This window comes from Saccopteryx bilineata, chromosome 3 (assembly GCF_036850765.1).
Source record: "Saccopteryx bilineata isolate mSacBil1 chromosome 3, mSacBil1_pri_phased_curated, whole genome shotgun sequence".
In the NCBI taxonomy this organism is placed as follows: Eukaryota; Metazoa; Chordata; class Mammalia; order Chiroptera; family Emballonuridae; genus Saccopteryx; species Saccopteryx bilineata.
Genome location: NC_089492.1, coordinates 212,701,522 through 212,720,796, shown reverse-complemented (window position 1 = coordinate 212,720,796; position 19,275 = coordinate 212,701,522). Strand labels below are relative to the sequence as shown.

At 32.6% G+C, this 19,275-nt stretch overlaps 1 protein-coding gene across 1 annotated transcript in view; it reads left to right on the top strand.

The window, feature by feature from the left end:
- Positions 1-7,555: 7,555 nt before the first annotated feature.
- Positions 7,556-19,275, top strand: part of LOC136330994 (calcium-activated chloride channel regulator 1-like) — a 28,059-nt gene continuing 16,339 nt past the window's right edge. The window contains exons 1-7 of the mRNA XM_066268739.1: positions 7,556-7,714; positions 8,886-9,026; positions 9,224-9,371; positions 9,710-9,818; positions 11,747-11,924; positions 15,723-15,950; positions 16,965-17,189. Of these exons, the coding sequence (XP_066124836.1) occupies positions 7,556-7,714; positions 8,886-9,026; positions 9,224-9,371; positions 9,710-9,818; positions 11,747-11,924; positions 15,723-15,950; positions 16,965-17,189 (1,188 nt within the window). The remainder of the gene's footprint in view (positions 7,715-8,885; positions 9,027-9,223; positions 9,372-9,709; positions 9,819-11,746; positions 11,925-15,722; positions 15,951-16,964; positions 17,190-19,275) is intronic.

Sequence of the window (19,275 nt, the reverse complement as noted above, 5' to 3'; positions counted from 1 at the left end):
GATATAAAACTAGAAATCAATCACAGGAGAAAAAAACAAAACATTAAAGCTAAATAGCATGTTACTAAATAGTGAATCTATAAACAATGAGATCAAGGAAGAAATAGAAAGATATGTTGAAACAAATGAAAATGAGAACACAGCAACCCAAAATTAATGGGACACAATGAAGGCAGTCCCAAGAAGTAAATGCATAGCATTACAGGCCTACATCAAGAAACAATAAAAATCTCAATCCAACTTTACACTTAAAGTAACTGAAAAAAGAAAAACAAATGAAGTCCAAACTGAATAGATGGAAGAAAATAATAAAGATCAGAGTAGAAATAAACAAAATAGAGTCTTTAAAAAATATAAAAGGTCAATGAAACCAAGAGCTGGTTCTTTGAGAAGATAAACAAGACCAATAAACATTTAACCAGACTCACCAAGAAAAAAAAGAGAGAAGACACAAATAAAATCAGTAATGAAAGAGGAGAAGTAACCACTGACATAAAAAAAATACAAAGGATTGTAAAAAAAAATATTATAAACAACTGTAAGCCAACAAATTTGACAATTTGGAAAAAATCCCAGAGACATCCAATCTGCCCACACTGAATCAGAAAGAATCAGAGAATCTGGACAGCAGAATGCAACTAGTGAAACTGAAGCAGGAATAAAAATCCTCCCAACAAACACAAGTCATAGATTGAATGGCTTCCTAGATGAATTTTACCAAACATTCGAAGAACTAACGCTATCCTTCTCAAACCATTCCAAAAAAATTCAAGAGAAAGGAAAACTTCTAACTTTATTTTACAAGGCTAGCATTATCCTAATTCCAAAACCCGATAAAGACACTACAAATAAAAACGAAACAAAACTATAGGCCAATATCCCTGATAAATATAGATACTAAAATCCTCAAAATATTAGTAAAGTAGATCCAGCAATATATTAAATAGATTTTATGAGGCCAGCATTATTCTAATTCTAATAGCAGATAAAGCAATACAAATAAAGAAAACCATTGGTCAATATCTCTGATAAACATAGATGCTAAAATCCTCAATAAAATATTAGCAAACCAGGTTTAGCAATACATTATAAAGACCACACACCTACCTGCCTGGATAGCTCCTGATATACAAAGGCTTGATCCCCTGTCAGGGGGTTTGATCCCCTGTCAGGGCATATAGAAGAATCAACAAATAAATACATAAATAAGTGGAACAACAAATCTCTCTCTCTCTCTCTCTCTCTCTCTCTCTCTCCTCCCTGTGTGTGTCTCAAAACTCAATAATAATAATAATAATAATAATAATAATAAAACTTTAAGCATTTCTCTGAAGATTGGGAACAAAACAAGGTTATCTGCTTTCACCACCTTTATTCAATATAGTACTGAAAGTTCTAACCACAGCAATCAGACAAGAAGAAGAAAAGAAAAGTGTCCAAATTGGAAATGAAGAAGTAAAACTGTCATTATTTGCACATGATACTGTATATAGAGATCCCTAAAGATTCCAACAAAAAACTAGTAAAACTGATAAATGAATTTAGTAAAGTAGCAAGATACAAAATAATTTCTTGGAAATTGGTTGCATTTTTATACAATAAAGAACTATCAGAAAGGGAAACTAAGAAAAAGAATATCATATACAATTTCATAAAAAAAAGAATAGCTAGAAATATATTCAACCAAGGATGAAGAAGACCTGTACTCAGAAAATTATGACACTGAAGAAAGAAATTGAAGAAGATTCAAAAGTGGGAGCTTATACAATGCTCATAGATAGAAGGAATTAACATCATTAAAATGTCCATATTACCCAAAGCAATCTAGAGATTCAGTGTAATTCTTTTCAAAATACCAATGGACATATTTCAAAGAACTAGAAGAAATATTCCAAAAATTTATATGGAACTACAAAGGACTCCAAACAGCCACAGCAATCTTGAGAATGAGGAACAAAGTTGGAGAAATCCTACCACCTGATATCAAACTATACCACAAGGCCATCATAATCAACATAGAATGGTACTGGCATAAGAACAGACATACAGATCAATGGAACAAAATAGAAAGCCCAAAAATAAACTCACATTTATAAGGTCAGTTAATGTTAGACAAAGGAGGCAAAAACACACAACAGGGTAAAAATAGTGTTTATTAAATAAAAAAATTTTAGAAAATTGGACAGATACATGCAAAAAAATGCAATTAGACCCTGTTACACCATATACAAGAATAAACTCAAAATGGATTGAAGAACTAAAGATAAAGGTAATTCACAAAGCCATAAAAAATTCCAGAAGATAACTTAGGCAGTAAAATCTTGGTCATTTCTCATAGCAATATTTTTTTTGGTATGTCACTTTGGGCAAAAGAAATAAAAGAAAAAGTAAATATATGGGACAACAACAAAATATTTTTGCACAACAAAGAAAACCATTTACAAAATGAAAAGACAACCCACAGAATGGAAGAATATATTCACTGATGATATATTCGATAAGGAGTTAATATCTAAAATTTATAAAGAACTTACACAAATCAACACATAAAAAATCAACCTAACTAAAAATGGACAAAGGCCCTGAATAGACACTTCTCCAAAGATGACATAGAGATGAAAAGATGCTCAAAGTCACTAATGGTGACAGAAATGCAAATTAAAAATAGTGATATATAACCTCACTCCTGTCAAAACGGCTATCAACAATAAATCAACAAAAAAAAGTGTTGTCAAGATGTGGGGAAAAGGAAATCCTTGTGCACTGTTGCTGGGTATACAGATTACCGCAGTCACTTTGGAAAGCAGTAGAGAATTACCTTAAAACCTTAAAAATAGAACTGCCTTATGGCTCAGTTCTAGGAATATATCTGAAGAAACCAGAAGCACTAATACGGTGTTTCCCAACGTGGGGCCCACGCCCCACGGGGGGGGGGGGCAACTTGATAGTTAAGGGGGCAATTTGAAAATGGACTCGACAGGACTTTAACTCTTTCGCCCTGGGCCATTTAAATGCAATGCTAGATATCAGTGCCAAATTTAACAAAAAATGAAATTCCTAAATAATTGCGGTAAATAATTATTAAGTATAATTTCGTTTGACGAGACCAAAATATCAACTGGGTGATTGGCGTCGTCAAGTAAACTTCGTCCTGGGTTCACCGCGGAGTGTGCCATCTGCCACGGGGAACCCCGGACGTTTTAAAAACTCGCTAAACAACGCAGTTATTCTCGCCTAATTGGCCCATCACAACTTCTGTAGTGTTTCACATCATTCAGTTGGTGTTAATTTGAAATAAGTGTCAGGTCTACGGCCATACCACCCTGAACACGCCCGTTCTCGTCTGAAATAAGTGTCAGTCAAAACTGTTGTAAAAGCTTGTTGATTTAATAAATATACATATATATATTGTATAGATATAATTGGTAAGTATTTGATTTTATTTTTATCAATATTAAACTCTTTATTAAGTACTTCTTGCATCGGGGCTAGAAAGCACTAATATTTTATAAATACTATTGGGGCTATAATAGTGCATGCACGACAATTTTAATTTTAGAAGCATAACTTTCCAGAAAATTTTGTCAAGTGGAAAAAATATAGATACCTTCTGATTTGCAGTGGTAGTGTAGTAAATATGTTATATACATTTAAATAAATATGAATTTTTAGTATACGTTTACTCTATGTCACATTGAATATATTTTAACACATATTTTAATATTAGTTTTTAATTGATCTTATTTTTATTTCTTATAGCCCATAGTAAAATGAGTGGTGCAAGCAAGAAAAAAACTCGTCAATATTCGGAGGAATATTTAAAATTTGGGTTCATACCCACTGTTCACGATGAGCGGATTCCTTTTTGTCTTTTATGCCAGCAATGCTTGACCAACGAATCAATGAAACGAGGTCATCTTGAGGTGCATTTGAAGGCGAAACATAGTGCTCATATTAATTCAGATTTGAGCTACTTTAAAACTTTAAAGAAAATTTTTGAAAAAAGAACAACATTAAAGTCTCTATTTACTGCTCATACTTCAACTAATAATCGTGTTCTTGAGGCTAGTTATCAAATTTCTTTATTCATCGCTAAAACTGGAGAAAATCACACTATAGGAGAGAATTTAATAAAACCGTCAATATCTGCATTTCTTAAAACGGTTCTTGAAAAAGATGACAAAGATGTAAAAGCTATACCACTCAGTGACAATACTGTTAGCAGAAGAATAGACGAAATGAGTGAGGATATTGAAAAACAACTTATTGAAAAGCTGAAAACAAGAAAATTCTCCTTGCAAATGGATGAATCAACTTTGAGAGACAGTGAGGCAGTATTGATAACTTACGTAAGATATATTGATAAAGGACATTTTGCTGAAGAAATGTTGTTCTGTAAAAGATTAGAAAGCACCACTACCTCCAAAGATATATATAATAAGCTAAAAAACTCCTTAGATGTCAATGATATACCAATGAAAAATATAACATCTTGTGCTGCAGATGGTGCTCCCAATATGATGGGCAAGAAAAATGGCTGCTTAAAATTGATGAAAGATGCGAATCCAGAAATGATTCTTGTGCATTGTGTTACTCATAGAGAAAACTTGGTAGCTAAAAACATCTCGCCTGTTCTGAATGAAGTATTACATACAGTAATAAAGTGTGTTAATGCTATTAAAGCTAGTGCCAAATGTGAGCATCTTTTCAAGCTATTTTGTGAAGAACAAAATGAAGACCATGTGAGACTTTTACTTCATACTGAAGTAAGATGGCTATCTAAAGGAAACTGTTTGAAAAGATTTATGGAACTGTTTGATACTCTTAGTGATTTTTTAAGCGACAAACCTGAAATGAAGTATCTGTTAACAATAGATGGTAAAGCATTTGTGAGTTATTTAGCTGATATCTTTGAAAAACTAAATATATTAAATAAGCAACTTCAAGGAACAAATAAAACTCTTGTCGATGCAAGAGCAAAGATATTTGGTTTCATTACCAATATTGAGTTATGTCAGAAACATATTAACAACAAAAACTTTAAACAGTTTCATTGGCTCCAAAAATGTGAAGTAACTGATACCACTTTACTTGTTATTGTCAATCATTTGAATATTCTATCGGCTGATTTAAAAGAAAGATTTTCTGATTTAAAACAAATTGATTTCCCAACATGGATGATGCAGCCAATGTTAGTGGATTTGTCTGATATATCAAATATGCAGTATCAAGAAGACCTCGCAGAATTGCAAAATGATGAGTCAGTTAAAGCTTTATTTAATATCAAAGGAGCGATGGCATGGCTTTGTGAGGAAACAGAAATCAAATACCCAAATTCAACCAAATGTGCAAGAAAACTATTGCTACCATTTCCATCTTCATTTTTAGCTGAATGTGGATTTAGTGCTATAAATGATTTACTGGTAAAAAAAAAAAAAAAGAAATCGGCTGGATATAACACAATGTGGAGACTTGAGACTAAAGCTAACCAAATTGGAACCTAATATAAAATCTCTGTGCAGCAAGCATCAAGCGCAAGGATCACACTAAATTAAAATAATAAATTAATATAGAAAAATCTGTATTAAAATTATTTGGAATTTAAATTTCTGTTTTTCATTATATGTTTTGAAATTTTACTTACTGTGTTTTGTTAACAATTTCATAATGATTTCTTCCTAGAACCTATCATTTATGTTTATTAAGTGAACAAATCAATTTTTTAATGTTAAAAATTATGTATGTTACATAGGGGGGGACATAAAAATTTTAGAAAGGTTAAGGTGGGGCATGGCACAAAAAAGGTTGGGAAACACTGCACTAATATGAAAGAATATATGCACTCCTATGTACATTGCAGCATTATTTGCAATAGCCAGGTTTTGAAAGCAGCCCAGGTGCTCATCAGCAGATGAGTGGATAAAAAAGCAGTGGTACACTTATACAATGGAATACTATTCAACTGTAAAAACATAGGAAATCTCACCCTTTGAAACAGCATAGATAGTTGAATCTGGACAATATTATGCTAGGTGAAATAGGCCAGTCAGAGTAAGAAAAGTATGATACAATTTCACTTTTATGTGGACTCTAATGAACAAGGTAAATTAACAAACAAAATATAAACAGACTCAGATACAGAGAACAGACAGCTGTCAAACGTGAGAGCTTTGGGATGCTGGATAAAAAAGGTGAAGAAATTAAGCAAGGAAAAGACTCAGACACAGACAAAGAGATGATGAGTAGCAGAGGGAAGGAAGGGTAGGAGGAGATAGAAGAGGGTAGAGGAGGAATACATGGTGTGGAAGGAGATTTGACTTGAAGTAATGAACACATGATACAGTATTCAGAAGATGTATTATAAAATTGTATACCTGAAACCTATATAATTTTATTAACCTATGCCACCCCAATATAATCAATAAAAATAAAAAATAAAAAACCAGCTAAATTAAGTGAGTACTTAACACCTTAGTAGTATTAGAAAGTATGACAAATGTGTTCAGCCTAATCCCCATCACTAATTAACAACTAATCTTTAGAATCAGTAAGAGAAAGAATTTCATCAAAATATTTTTATTTATTATATCTAAGTGTTGCCAGAGGAAATAGGATTCTTCCATGGTTTTGCAGAAAAAGCATTTCAGTATTACATACCTAGGAGGATTAAGTATAGTGGCAAGATTTATTGAAGCAAAAACAAAGTACTTCCCCAAGGTACACCATGCCTGATATCTTCCTCCACAACCAAGTAGTTCAGATCTGTGTCACTGTGGAAGAAGTCCAGCTTCTGGGGCTGCAGTCACACTTGTCCCCACCAAGCCCAGGAGAAGGGACAGAACCCAGAACTAGACTGCCATGCTAATAGTCTGGCATTTAAGGCTCTAGTAGCCCAACACAGTCTCTGTTCCCATACAGTTCATGATTGATGCTGCATTTTGGCCCACATGGGTGAACAGACAGAGTGCACATGGGTGCTACTGCGATGGGCCTTTGTTAATATTTGATTATGATTTTGGGGGTGTGGGAAGGGGTTAACTTTCTTTCAAACGTTCCAGTCTCTTTCCTGGATGTTCCTGGTGCTATGCTATCCAACCCAATTCCTTTCCTGGATCTACTGGGGTCTGTGACCCTATTTTATTTTTTTTACTAGATTTTCTCAAGCTAGACTCCTTTATGGTTGCCATTTTGGCTTCTATTTTGTATTTCTCAAAGTTTTGCCTTATAATCTGGCTTCTAGTGCACACAACTGCAACCATTAATCTGTGGGAATAGGCTTGTTGTTGTTTCCCCAGGAGATTAGAAGATCAATTTTTGCTGCCTACTTGATGATTAATGTCTCTGACAAATATATCTGTCCCCGGGGGTGTCTGTGAATCTGTTGATTCTAGACTTCATCAGGCTTAGCCAGTTTTGTTTCCTTATCTATTGTTAATATCTAACTAACTGTATATGATAACACCTGTAAATATTTTGGTCTAGATTCAAATTTCCAAATTAAGTAATATAAATACTCTCCCTTGCATTCCTAATAGATTTATTGTAACATGCAAAAATGGTGTTCAGTCTGACTCCTGTTCTGTTCCTAGCTTTACATCTCTTGCCTGGAGTGAAAAGTTCAATGGTAAAGCTGAATAATAATGGGTATGATGGCATTGTCATTGCAATTAACCCCAGTGTACCAGAAGATGAACAACTCATTCAAAAAATAAAGGTAAGAAAAATTTTTTTATTATTTTTATTTCAATAATTATTTTCAACTCATGTTGGCTATCTAGTCACAAACACACCACTCATACAGTTATAACTTTTCAAAATTGCTTTGACAGTACTCATCATTCATGACAGTTTTACAGAGTATCAAAACTGTCAAGATTAATATCTGCTTAGTGTATGATTTTTCATCTATTGATAGTATTAGTCGTTCCCCTAATGAATTATTTAAATGCCAAGCTACTAATGTATTTTTCAATAAATTAAACTAACAAAAAGACCTTAAAGCTATTGGAGAATTATTTTTAAATTTTATCTTTATAAAATTACTTTTATAAAGCTTAAATAATTAACACAAGCCCTAGAGGTTCTATATCTTACACATTTTTTCAGTTGTTCATATTTGTTTAACTCCAAAATACTCAAAACTCTTTTGTATGTGATCTTAAAGAAAATATTATGTATTTTTGAGGTTGATTTACTTCCTCATTTTATTTGTGTTATTCAGCATAATAAAATACTATATATCTAACACTTTAATATATACTATCTTCTTTGATACTCCCAATATCCCTGTGATGGTCAAGAACAGAGATGATTACCCTTGTATTAATGAGAGAGGTGATTTGTAGTCATACAATAAATGGTAAAACTAGGACTTGAAACCAAAGAGGCATATATATTTTTATTTTCATCACTGCTTGGTAAAAGTTTGCCTTTTATGAACACACTCTGTATGAGAATACAACTCAAAATAAATCTAGCAGATTTACTTTCCATTAAGAGCAAGTACAGAATCTACAAAACTTTAAAATCTCAACCTAATTACAAACACCTTCATTGAATTAAACAAGACAATTTGCCAATAAGCTCCCAGTCTTAAACATCTTTATATCTTGCCCAGCACCCTCACCACCCCCTCCAAACTGTAATGCTGAATGCAGGTCTGTGTAAATTAAAAAATAAGAATTATTTTTGAGAATATAAAAATGAAAAGTTCACATACCAGAGAGATATGGTAAAATTCAACCTATTTTTCAGTTAGTCTTTAAAAAAATGTTTGGGGAAACGGAGGATGGATTTGTGTTTCTTGTACGTACTATACTGTATATACACTTTTAAGATCATTTCATTGTGAAATTGTTACCACAAGGTATTTTAAATTTTGTCAGGAAATGGTAACTGAAGCTTCTACTTACCTGTTTCAAGCAACCAAACGAAGAATTTATTTCAAGAATGTAAGCATTTTAATTCCAATGACCTGGAAGTCAAAATCTGAGTACTTAATGCCAAAACGAGAATCATATGACCAGGTAGGGTATTTTATCTAGCTGCTAAAATATTTCTACTTCCTGTGCTTTTTAAAAATTAGCACTCATAATATTTTATTAATTACTAATCACTACTTTAGTAATTAAATTAGTAACATTACTTGTCTTAATTTAGATAAATAATTCTTTATTTTTATTGCTCTTAAGATCTGTTTTGGTTTGTTTTTTCTGCCTTTTAGGCAGACGTCATAGTTGCTAATCCTTACCTAAAATATGGAGATGATCCCTACACACTTCAATATGGACAATGTGGAGACAAAGGACAATACATACATTTTACTCCAAACTTTTTGTTGACTAATAATTTCCCTATCTATGGATCACGGGGTAAAGATATCTACTTTATACTTCTATATTTATTTCCACCTGAAACAAATATAACACTGGATTAAAGGTATTTTCAAAGACTTTTAAAGGAAAAAAATAGGTCTTAATACTTTGAAATATACTAATTATGTTCAACCTAACTATATTTTTCAATGTGTTTATAAAAATATTAGTGATTTACTGATATTAACCCATTTCAACCTTTTTGGTTTAATGGAAGTTGCCAATTTCTAGAGTTCCTTGACTCAATTATGTTGAGGACATGGGGCAGAATAAGAAAACTTAATTAAAACAACATTGTAAATATAAATTTTGTAAGTGTTAATATTCTCTCATAGGCAGAGTATTTGTCCACGAGTGGGCCCATCTTCGATGGGGAGTATTTGACGAGTACAATATGGATCAGCCATTCTATATTTCCAGCAAGAACACTATTGAGGCAACAAGGTATTGTTGTACTGAACAAATAAGTTTTAAAAATTTTTACCTGTGACTTTTTACTCTTTATACTAGGCAAAGAAAGGCTATCTCAGTGGCTGAATGCTCATACAGTTAATTACAATATCCAACCTACTCCACTGGAGATGTCTAACCACTGGGAATTCCACTTTGGAATTAAAATCAATAAAGAATTGGGAATAAATGTAATGTTCATGAGGATTGTACAAAAATATTTTACTGACACAGAAAAAAAAAGGAAAAATCTGTAGTTTAAACTTTTAGATATTGAAGAATTGGAGTTCAAGTTTCTACTCAATTTTTTATTCCAATAGATGATTCTATTCCATTGAAATCTGTTGAAGTACTAGAGCTTCATGTCAAAGATATTTTATTTTTATTTAATCTTGAGCTTAAAGAAAAAAGAGTACTTTTCAAGGGGATAAGTAAGAAAATTGATCTTTTAAAGAAATATAATTCTGGGTAGATTTATACAGGTACTATTTATTAATAGATGAGATAATTACATTATAAACACATAGAATATTTAAACAATATTAAAGAACAATAGAAATTGGTATAATAAAAAATGCCTTTGGGATAAAAAATATACCTATGAAGCGATAAAATATCCCCTAATATCTGTATGCAGTATATATATTAGAGGAAAAAGCTGTAATAGAAAAATGACTATTCTCATCTTCTTTGTGTTGTTTGCTTAATCTCTACTGAGAAGCCTAGAGTCTCATATGAACTAGTCTCGACCAAAGATATTCATTCCTCGACCACATCCCACACAACTTCTCCCAAAACTACCTTCCTTATTCAACATTATTATTCACCCTTCAAGACACAGTTTAAATGTTTCTCCCCTAAATATCTTTTCTCTCCCTCCATTTGTGTTAGATATCCTTGACAGTATTCCTAAAGGAATATGCATGGACTTTCCTCACACTGGGCAGGGATTGGCTGTGTAATTTTATTTTTCCCCATAGACTTCAAGATCCTTGAGGACTGATATTTTGCTTAATCCCCTGGCCATGGGCCTGGCACAAAGTATGTAAAAGGTAAACAAAGAATGTATCAGACAACAAATTTTTAATGAATGAATAAAAAATAAGTGTCCTTATCTGTCAATAAAAGAGACATATTAGTAAAAACAAGTAACTAAAATAACACTTGCTGAGCTCCTACTGTGTGCCAGGCACTTTGAATAGAGGATTAATGCTATAAAGTTTAACATTAACACAAAATGAAGGTAAATATTGCAGATAAACAGAAACTCTTTAGACTCTTGTACACATACCTCACTTCTCATTCCCTGACAGGCACTTGAAAATTATCTTATAAACAGAATGGTGAATGCACAAGTATTTCAAAGCAGGGTTTATTTTTACTTCTTCTTCAATCTAGCTCAGCAGTTTTCAAATTGTAAATTTAAAAAGGCTGTAAACACAAGACCACCCATGATTTTTTGTGTATGGTATACATACATACATGTACATATAGTACCTATATAGTAATATGTGTGTGTACATATATATGTGTATGTGTGTAATATCCATAAAAATTTAAGAGGGTTTTAATCGTAATGTTGACTCTCCTCTCCTTACTAGGAAGTAATTCTTCTGTATCTCTTAACTCTTTTAATCTTCAAAACAACCCTCTGAGTTAGGAATTATCATCTTTAGCTTAACATAACAAGAATAATATATCTATTGATCACATTAATAAGCAACAAACACTAATAAATATGAACTAATACCACTGTTCTTGTAGAATTCAATGGAAAGTAGGAGTAGGACACTGAGCCTACTTCTGTCAAAATGGTACATGACCTAGAGCTTTTGTCATGGACATGAAGATTTTAACACGTTAGGCTGTTCATGATTTGTTTAATTATCACATATAAATGTAACCTAATTCTTTCATTACAGATGTTCAACTTATATTACTGGAACGTACAAGGTTGAAAAGATATGCCGGGGAGAGCGCTGTACGAAGCCATGTGGACATGACTCACAAACAGGGCTCTATGAAGCAAAATGTAAATTCATCCCAGAAAAATCCCAGTCTGCAAGGGAATCCATAATGTTTATGCAAAGTCTCAATTCTGTAAGTACATTATTTTTCAAATCTCACACAGGAACTCTGGAAAAAATTGATTAGGGAAGCTGGATTTTCTTCTATGAAATTATGTATACACCAATAGAAATGAAAGAAATTACTCAATTAACAGCTTCTTTCACCAACCTGTGTCAAGAGGTGTTTGGAAAATATCCTGTCCTTTCTTATTAACCCATTACTTTTCTTCAGATGTAAAACTGTACCATTATCATTGGTGTCACATAATTTCTTATAACATTCCCTCCCTCATTTGACTCTGTAGACTTCTGACTTAAACTACAACTGAATTCTCCCTTTTAAATGTTACTCAGACTACTTTTACAAAGTAATTCATTCTGTAGTTTTGAAAAGCATTAACATTGCAGATTTTCCATTATCTTTACACTAAACCACAACAACCTATTGCAAATGATATTGTGAAAATATATACAGCTCTGTCTCTAAGGAACACTTAAAGAAAAAATATTCACAATCACCTACCTGACCAATTAAAAATTAACAACACAATATTTCAAGTTCCAAAGCTAATTTTGACCTGAAATATCTGGTTTAAGTGTATAAAGCTCAGTGAATGAGAACAGGTGACTTGAAGTCAGATAAATTTTATATTAAAACTCAGTCTATCACTTGACTAGGCAGTGGCACAGTGGAAAGAACATCGAACTGGGATGTGGAGGACCCAGGTTCGAGACCCTGAGGTCGCCAGCTTGAGCGCAGGCTCATCTAGTTTGAGAAAAGCTCACCAGCTTAGACCCAAGATCACTGGCTCGAGCAAGGGGTTACTCAGTCTGCTGTAGCCCCCTGGTCAAGGCACATATGAGAAAGCAATCAATGAACAACTAAGGTGTTGCAATGAAAAACTAATAATTGATGCTTCTCATCTCTCTCCGTTCCTGTCTGTCTGTCCCTTTCTATCCCTGTCTCTGACTCTCTCTCTATCTCTGTAAAAAGAAAAAAAAAAGAAAAAACTCTGTCATCTTCAAGCTGTGTCATGATGAGCAAACTATTAAATCTGAGTTTTAGTTCTCTCATCTTTTAAATGGGAATTATAATACTTGGTTCACAGTGTCATTGTTAGGTATATAAGTATTATCACTGTGCTTAGTTAGCATAAGGTGAATAAAAAATAAATATTTAATTTTTTAAATTTATAAAACATTTGGATAATGGTCAATTGTCTCTTTCCTTGAATAAATCCAATCTAAACTAATGCAAACATTACAGTAATCTAAAAAAATTTTCTAAACATGTTAAAATATTTTTTAATATGAAACAGATGAAAATTATCAAAAACAAGTAAAAATATGACTAAATAAAAAGAAGCAAATTTTCATATACCAAATCACTGTCAACAAATCTCTGCCAACAAATACTCCCATTAAGTGAAGATTTTTTAAAAAATCTATTGTTTACAATAAAATTTAAAATCATTTTGAAATGTAAGACATTAAAGGTGAAGGTCTCAGGTAAAATATAGACTTGATATTTTCTTCTAAAATTCTTAAATAGATTCAATTAGATATTAAAGTAGAAATGATTTTCCAGCCAACTAAAGCTTCCATCTGGAAATATTTGAAATATGAGTTAAGAAAACTCATGTTAACTGCTGAATCGACATCAGCAAAGATTAGCCAAATAATTCAGCATTCAAATAGACATCAGATCATGTTACAAAGGAAGATAATTGGAATATGTACTGTCTGTAGTAAACTATAAATCCCAAAAGCATTGGACGATTAGAACATAACTTATGCTGCCTACCTGGGAGATATATAATAATGAAGAATATCATGTAGTTGAAATAGTTATTATCGGAACAAACTGGGACTAATGTTGCCTTTCCCTTTCAGCCAATTCATGAGACACAGGGACTGAGTAGGTGTAAGAGGGTCTTTAATTCAAATTGCCAGCAATTTGAGAAGGCAGGGAACTCAGGTCTGAAAAACAGCCTTAACAGTCTAGCTGACTGGCGGGTTTATATATTTTGGGGGAGGTTAGTAATTCATTACAGAGCATGCTGTTAATCACATAGCAGTGTGCAGGAGGTGGGAGTCCAGATACAGAGATGCCTACCCAGAATGTCCTTCTGACACAGACACGGGTTTATCTGGCATCTTTGATGTTGCTCCACAAAAGCTTGGGTCTGGTAGCGGTTCTGGGAACCATCCACAAGAGATTCTTTGCTTTTGCAAGAGGGATTCTCAGTATTCTTAGGCAACAAAGATCAAGGTTGGTTAACTAAGCTTTTAGTTATCTACAGTGCATTACCTCCTAGCAGGAAGGCCTGTCTGAACTCTTAAAAGAAATTATTGTAATTTAATCCCTTACATAATCCCCTATCACTATAACTAAAAGCTACTATTCCTGAAGTCCAATTTATAACATTTAGTTTCCCCTATCAAAGAAGGGAACTAATTATATAAAATATGACTCAGATATAAATACTCTACTTTAACCACACATCTTGTCCAGAAGAACACTAACTGTGCTGCTACAAGCAAAGAATGGCGAGCAAGAAGCAAGAAAGGAAACTGAAACAAGAAATTCTGACTAAAACTAATGGGTTCAGATTTTAAATTATCAGCTTCAAGCTGAAAATGAAATCAATTCAATTGTTCCAGAAGATATATCTACCAATTGTGAAGGACAAAATGGAGTGAGAGAGTAGTGGAGGCAGGAAAGCCAGTTGGCAGGCCATGGCAATAAGCAGATAAGAGACCGGAAGGCCTGAATCCCTGAATAAAGGCAGAGGCAAAGGCAGAAAGACCGAATTTGAGAGGCATTTTCTATCAGAAAGACTTGATTATGAATCATTGTTCTTATTGAAAACTACACTTTTTTCACCATCCAATATAATGCTTTCTGGAAAATATAAATCAGAACCATACCAGAAGGAAAGCAAATTCTTAAAACTTAAAGAAAATGTATCCAAATTTAATAATTTAGTTCTAAATCTGAGTTTACTTCTAAAGACTTAATATTGCAAAGACATTTTTTAAAAATGAAACAACATTTCTATAAGTACAGTATTTTGTATAAGCTGAAACTTACTGCAAGATAAACTTTTTCCTGAATGCTGCACTAGCTTATGGGAGCATTTTTCCAAGTTATTAAGTCTTTTTAACTTGAGGACTTTCACAGATTCTAAGTAATGAGACATCATTTAGCAGAATTCCTGGATAAAACTCACCGTTTGCAACAGAAAGAGACATAATCATATTTCCTCATTTTTTTCCCTGCATTTCCATTACTTTACAGGAGTATTGTTTAACTTATGTCAGTGTTCACCACAGCCAATAAGAATGCTAGCTGTGAGAATATCTCTTTTCAAGTTTTTCGATCAACTATAAAGAGAGAAAATCCTTACGCAACGAAAGCAGGCCATTTTTATCCCACTTTTAGGGGCAACTAGAAAACACTGCAAATCCTGTCCCTTTTCCCATTAAATTTCATTCAAGGCTTGAGTCCTCCAAGGGTCTAGAAGGGAAACTTAGAAGTTAACTTAAGCAATTGTGCCAGCCATCGCCACCCCACACTGCCATGATCTACCTATACCTGAAAGAATCCCCCGAAGCATTCCAGGGCATATTCATGGTTTTACTTTGCTTCCTCTCCACTCAAATATGCAAAATACATGTCAGATGTTAGATTATGAAATTATTTTTAATTGTCAGGAGATAAAATATGTGGAGTATGTAATTGCTGAATGGTTGAATGGTTGGAAAGGAAGGTAATACCTCACCAGTCACCATAATATCATCTTCTCACCGTTTTTTTTCCCCCCAGGTGACTGAATTTTGTACAGCAGAAACACACAATACAGAAGCTCCAAACCTACAAAACAAAATCTGCAACCACAGAAGCACATGGGATGTAATCAAGGGCTCTGATGATTTTCAGAATGCATCTCCCATGAAAGGAAAGAATCCACCACCTCCTCCTACATTTTCTTTGCTCAGGACCAAACAACGAGTAGTCTGTTTGGTACTCGATAAATCTGGAAGCATGAGTTCAGTAAGGCATTTATTTGTTAGCTCTCTTAAATTAAGTATTTAAGCTAATAGAAATATAGTTTAACCTTAATTTAGCTTTACTAAACAAATTGAAATATATATTTATTATTAACTAATAAACTTTACTGTAGTAATTTATATGGACAAGGACTAAGAGATTTTTTAAAAAGTAATTGTTATAGTAAGGTTACTGACTTATAAATAATGTTTATTTTTAAATTTTTGGTTCTAACAAATAAATAATATAACTGAAGAAAAAGTAAAATTTTAAGTCATCCATAATTCTAGCATTAAGCATTATGTCATTACAGTGATTTTTCAATTTGTGCCATTTATTGCTCCACCTCAGAAATGTGATTACATTTTGTATGTTTTATAATATGAATATTTTTTACTTACTATACCTTAAACACATCCCAGGAAGAAAAATAATTTCATAACACTATTTTTTAATGATTTTATCATATGCATATACCATAATTTAGTCAACTATTATTGAACTGTTATTGAATATTTTAGATAACTTCAAATTATTAATAAAAATTATGTTGCCATGAATATCACTGTATGCATTATGAAAATATTTCCTTAGCAGAAATTCCTGAATTTAAAACTATGAAATATTTAAAAACATATAGATTTTTATGGCTTTTTCAATGAGAACACTCCTGATTTTTAAACTTTTTCTTTAATATTATTTCTATTTAATAAGTAAAAAAATTAAATTCTAAAACATAGCAAACTGCACAGGCTGGATAGCTTGGTTGGTTAGAGCATCGTTCTAACGTGTAGTTTGGCACTTCGGTCTCCTGTCAGATCACATACAGGAACATATCAATGTTCTTATTTGTCTATTTCTCTCTCCCTTCTTCTCTCTCTAAAATAAATAAATAAATAAATAATTTAAAATATAGTAATCAAATATTATTATGATTTCGGCACACAAACAACTTGGTCTTTCAACAATATGCCAAGATTTGAGGAGACTCTGGAATTGTTCATACTTTTCTTACAGGATGACCGTCTCTTTCGAATGAATCAAGCAGCAGAACTATACTTGATTCAAATTATTGAAATGGGATCATTGGTTGGGATGGTCACATTTGATAGTACGGCTACAATCCAAAATTATCTTACAAAAATAACCAGTGAGACTGCTTACCAAAGTATCACTGCAAATCTGCCTCCAGTAGCTGAGGGAGGAACTTCAATCTGCGGAGGCCTCACAGCTGCATTCCAGGTAAAATTTTTAGATGCTTTATAAAATATCGTTTGTCATTCCTATTAGATTTTAATATTTTCCAACCATATTTGAACAAGGATCATGAGCTCACAGGTCCTTCATTTAAAATATATTTTTTAAAAATTACTCTCGCACATCTGTTGTTTAAGCTGGAGCCTCTCTGTGTTAAACTGGGGAGTGGTTAAGCGAGGGAATAAAAAACCCCGGGTGTACACAGTCATTATGATTTCACTGAGGAATTCCCCATTTCTTTAACACTTCCAAAGTATGAATCTGTGGGAGTAGAAAATATTCTGTTAAGGGGATTGTGAAAGAAAATAATCAGTAATATCTCTGTATTACAGAATAAGGAAAACCCAGTTTATCAAGTTAAATTGATATTTAATAATCACAAACACAGAGGTAGTTCCTCAAGCAATATAGTGCCAAACCCAAGACACACGGGTGGAGGTTTAATGAAATGAAACTGTGAAATCAAAACATGGGAGTGACTTTTGAACCTCTGGTACTCATTTGAATTTTTTCCAAACTAAAATTAGCCTATATTTAAGCTTACCTATTGTCATTCTTTAAGTCACAAAACAACAGTAAACTGCTGTCCTTCATTGTTCCTTTAAATTGCCTCAGCTAAAATGTAGAGGTTGTTACTCTTATCTATACCACTGATTGACACTTTTTAGCTTTCTTCATGATGTCTATATTTTGTAAATTATATTGGTTTAAGAAAGCATGAGGCTCTGGATTCAGAGAAATCTGAAACTCTGGCTCTATTATTTATTAGTTAAATAATCTTGGATAAGATACTCAACTCAGAAACTCTATTTCCTCAACCAAGGAAATGTGGAAAATAATAGTACCTAACTCATTTAATTGTGACAATTATGTAAGATAAGTAAGTGCTCAAGAAGAATTGCTGTTGTTGTAATAACCATAATTATTATTAAATATATATATAGGGTGTGGCAAAAGTAGGCTTACAGTTATAAATATGGAAGAATATATTCTTGTATTACTATTAATTATTATATTATTGTTCATACAAACAACTGTAAATCTACTTCTGTCCCATGCTATATGTCTATTCACTGAAAATATTACAGTACTACATATTCAAAATGTGTCTCTGCACATAATGGTTTATACATGTTTCTCTTAATATACTTTGATATCTTATATTTTGACTACAGTCTATTGTTGAGTAGATCTGTCAAATCACATTCAAAGCTATAAATACCTATTTAATTACTTATATAATAAAACCATATTAATATATAAGCATTTCACTTACATAATCATTGCAAGAATAACTAAAATATATTGAGAGCATATTCTACATTAACTATGTTAAATGCTTTATACTCATGATCTGATTTTATCTTTACCATTTCTTATTCAGTTGGAGACTATTAAAATGCACTTTTTGCACATAAGGAAACTATACTCAGGGTAATGAAATATCTTTCTCAAGATCATATTTAATAGCCATATTGTGGATTCAAAACCTAATCTTTTCCTAATTTATTAATTCATTAATTTTTAAAGAGAGAATAGGGGGGAAAAGATAGAGAGAGAGAGAGAGATCGATTTGCAGTTTCACTTAATGGTATTTATGCATCCATTGGTTGATTCTTGCATGTGTTCTGACCAAAGATTGAATCCACAATTTTGGAGAATTGAGATGACACACTAACTAACTGAGTTACCTAGCCAGGGCCCAAAACCTGTTTTATCTTACTCCAAAGTCTAAAAAGTTGATTATCACACAGAGCTATTTATTGAACTCTATCATATATCAAAGAGAGAGAAAGAGAAAAAGAGAGACAGAAAAAAGGCTGACTAAACACTAGCTCTTCTATTCAGCCAATGGCCATGCTGGAATTTACCCTCAATATGTCTGACTAAAGATCTTAGCCAATACTCTTGGAAGAAGTCAAGAAAAAACAAAAAAAATAATAACAATGCGATACTTGATTAATGTATGAACTTCCTTCTTCATGATAGGTCAGTGTTTTTTTCAGGAAATCATGAGATTCTTCAATGATCAAGTGGAATCCCTACAGGCAGATGCCACATCATTTAACAT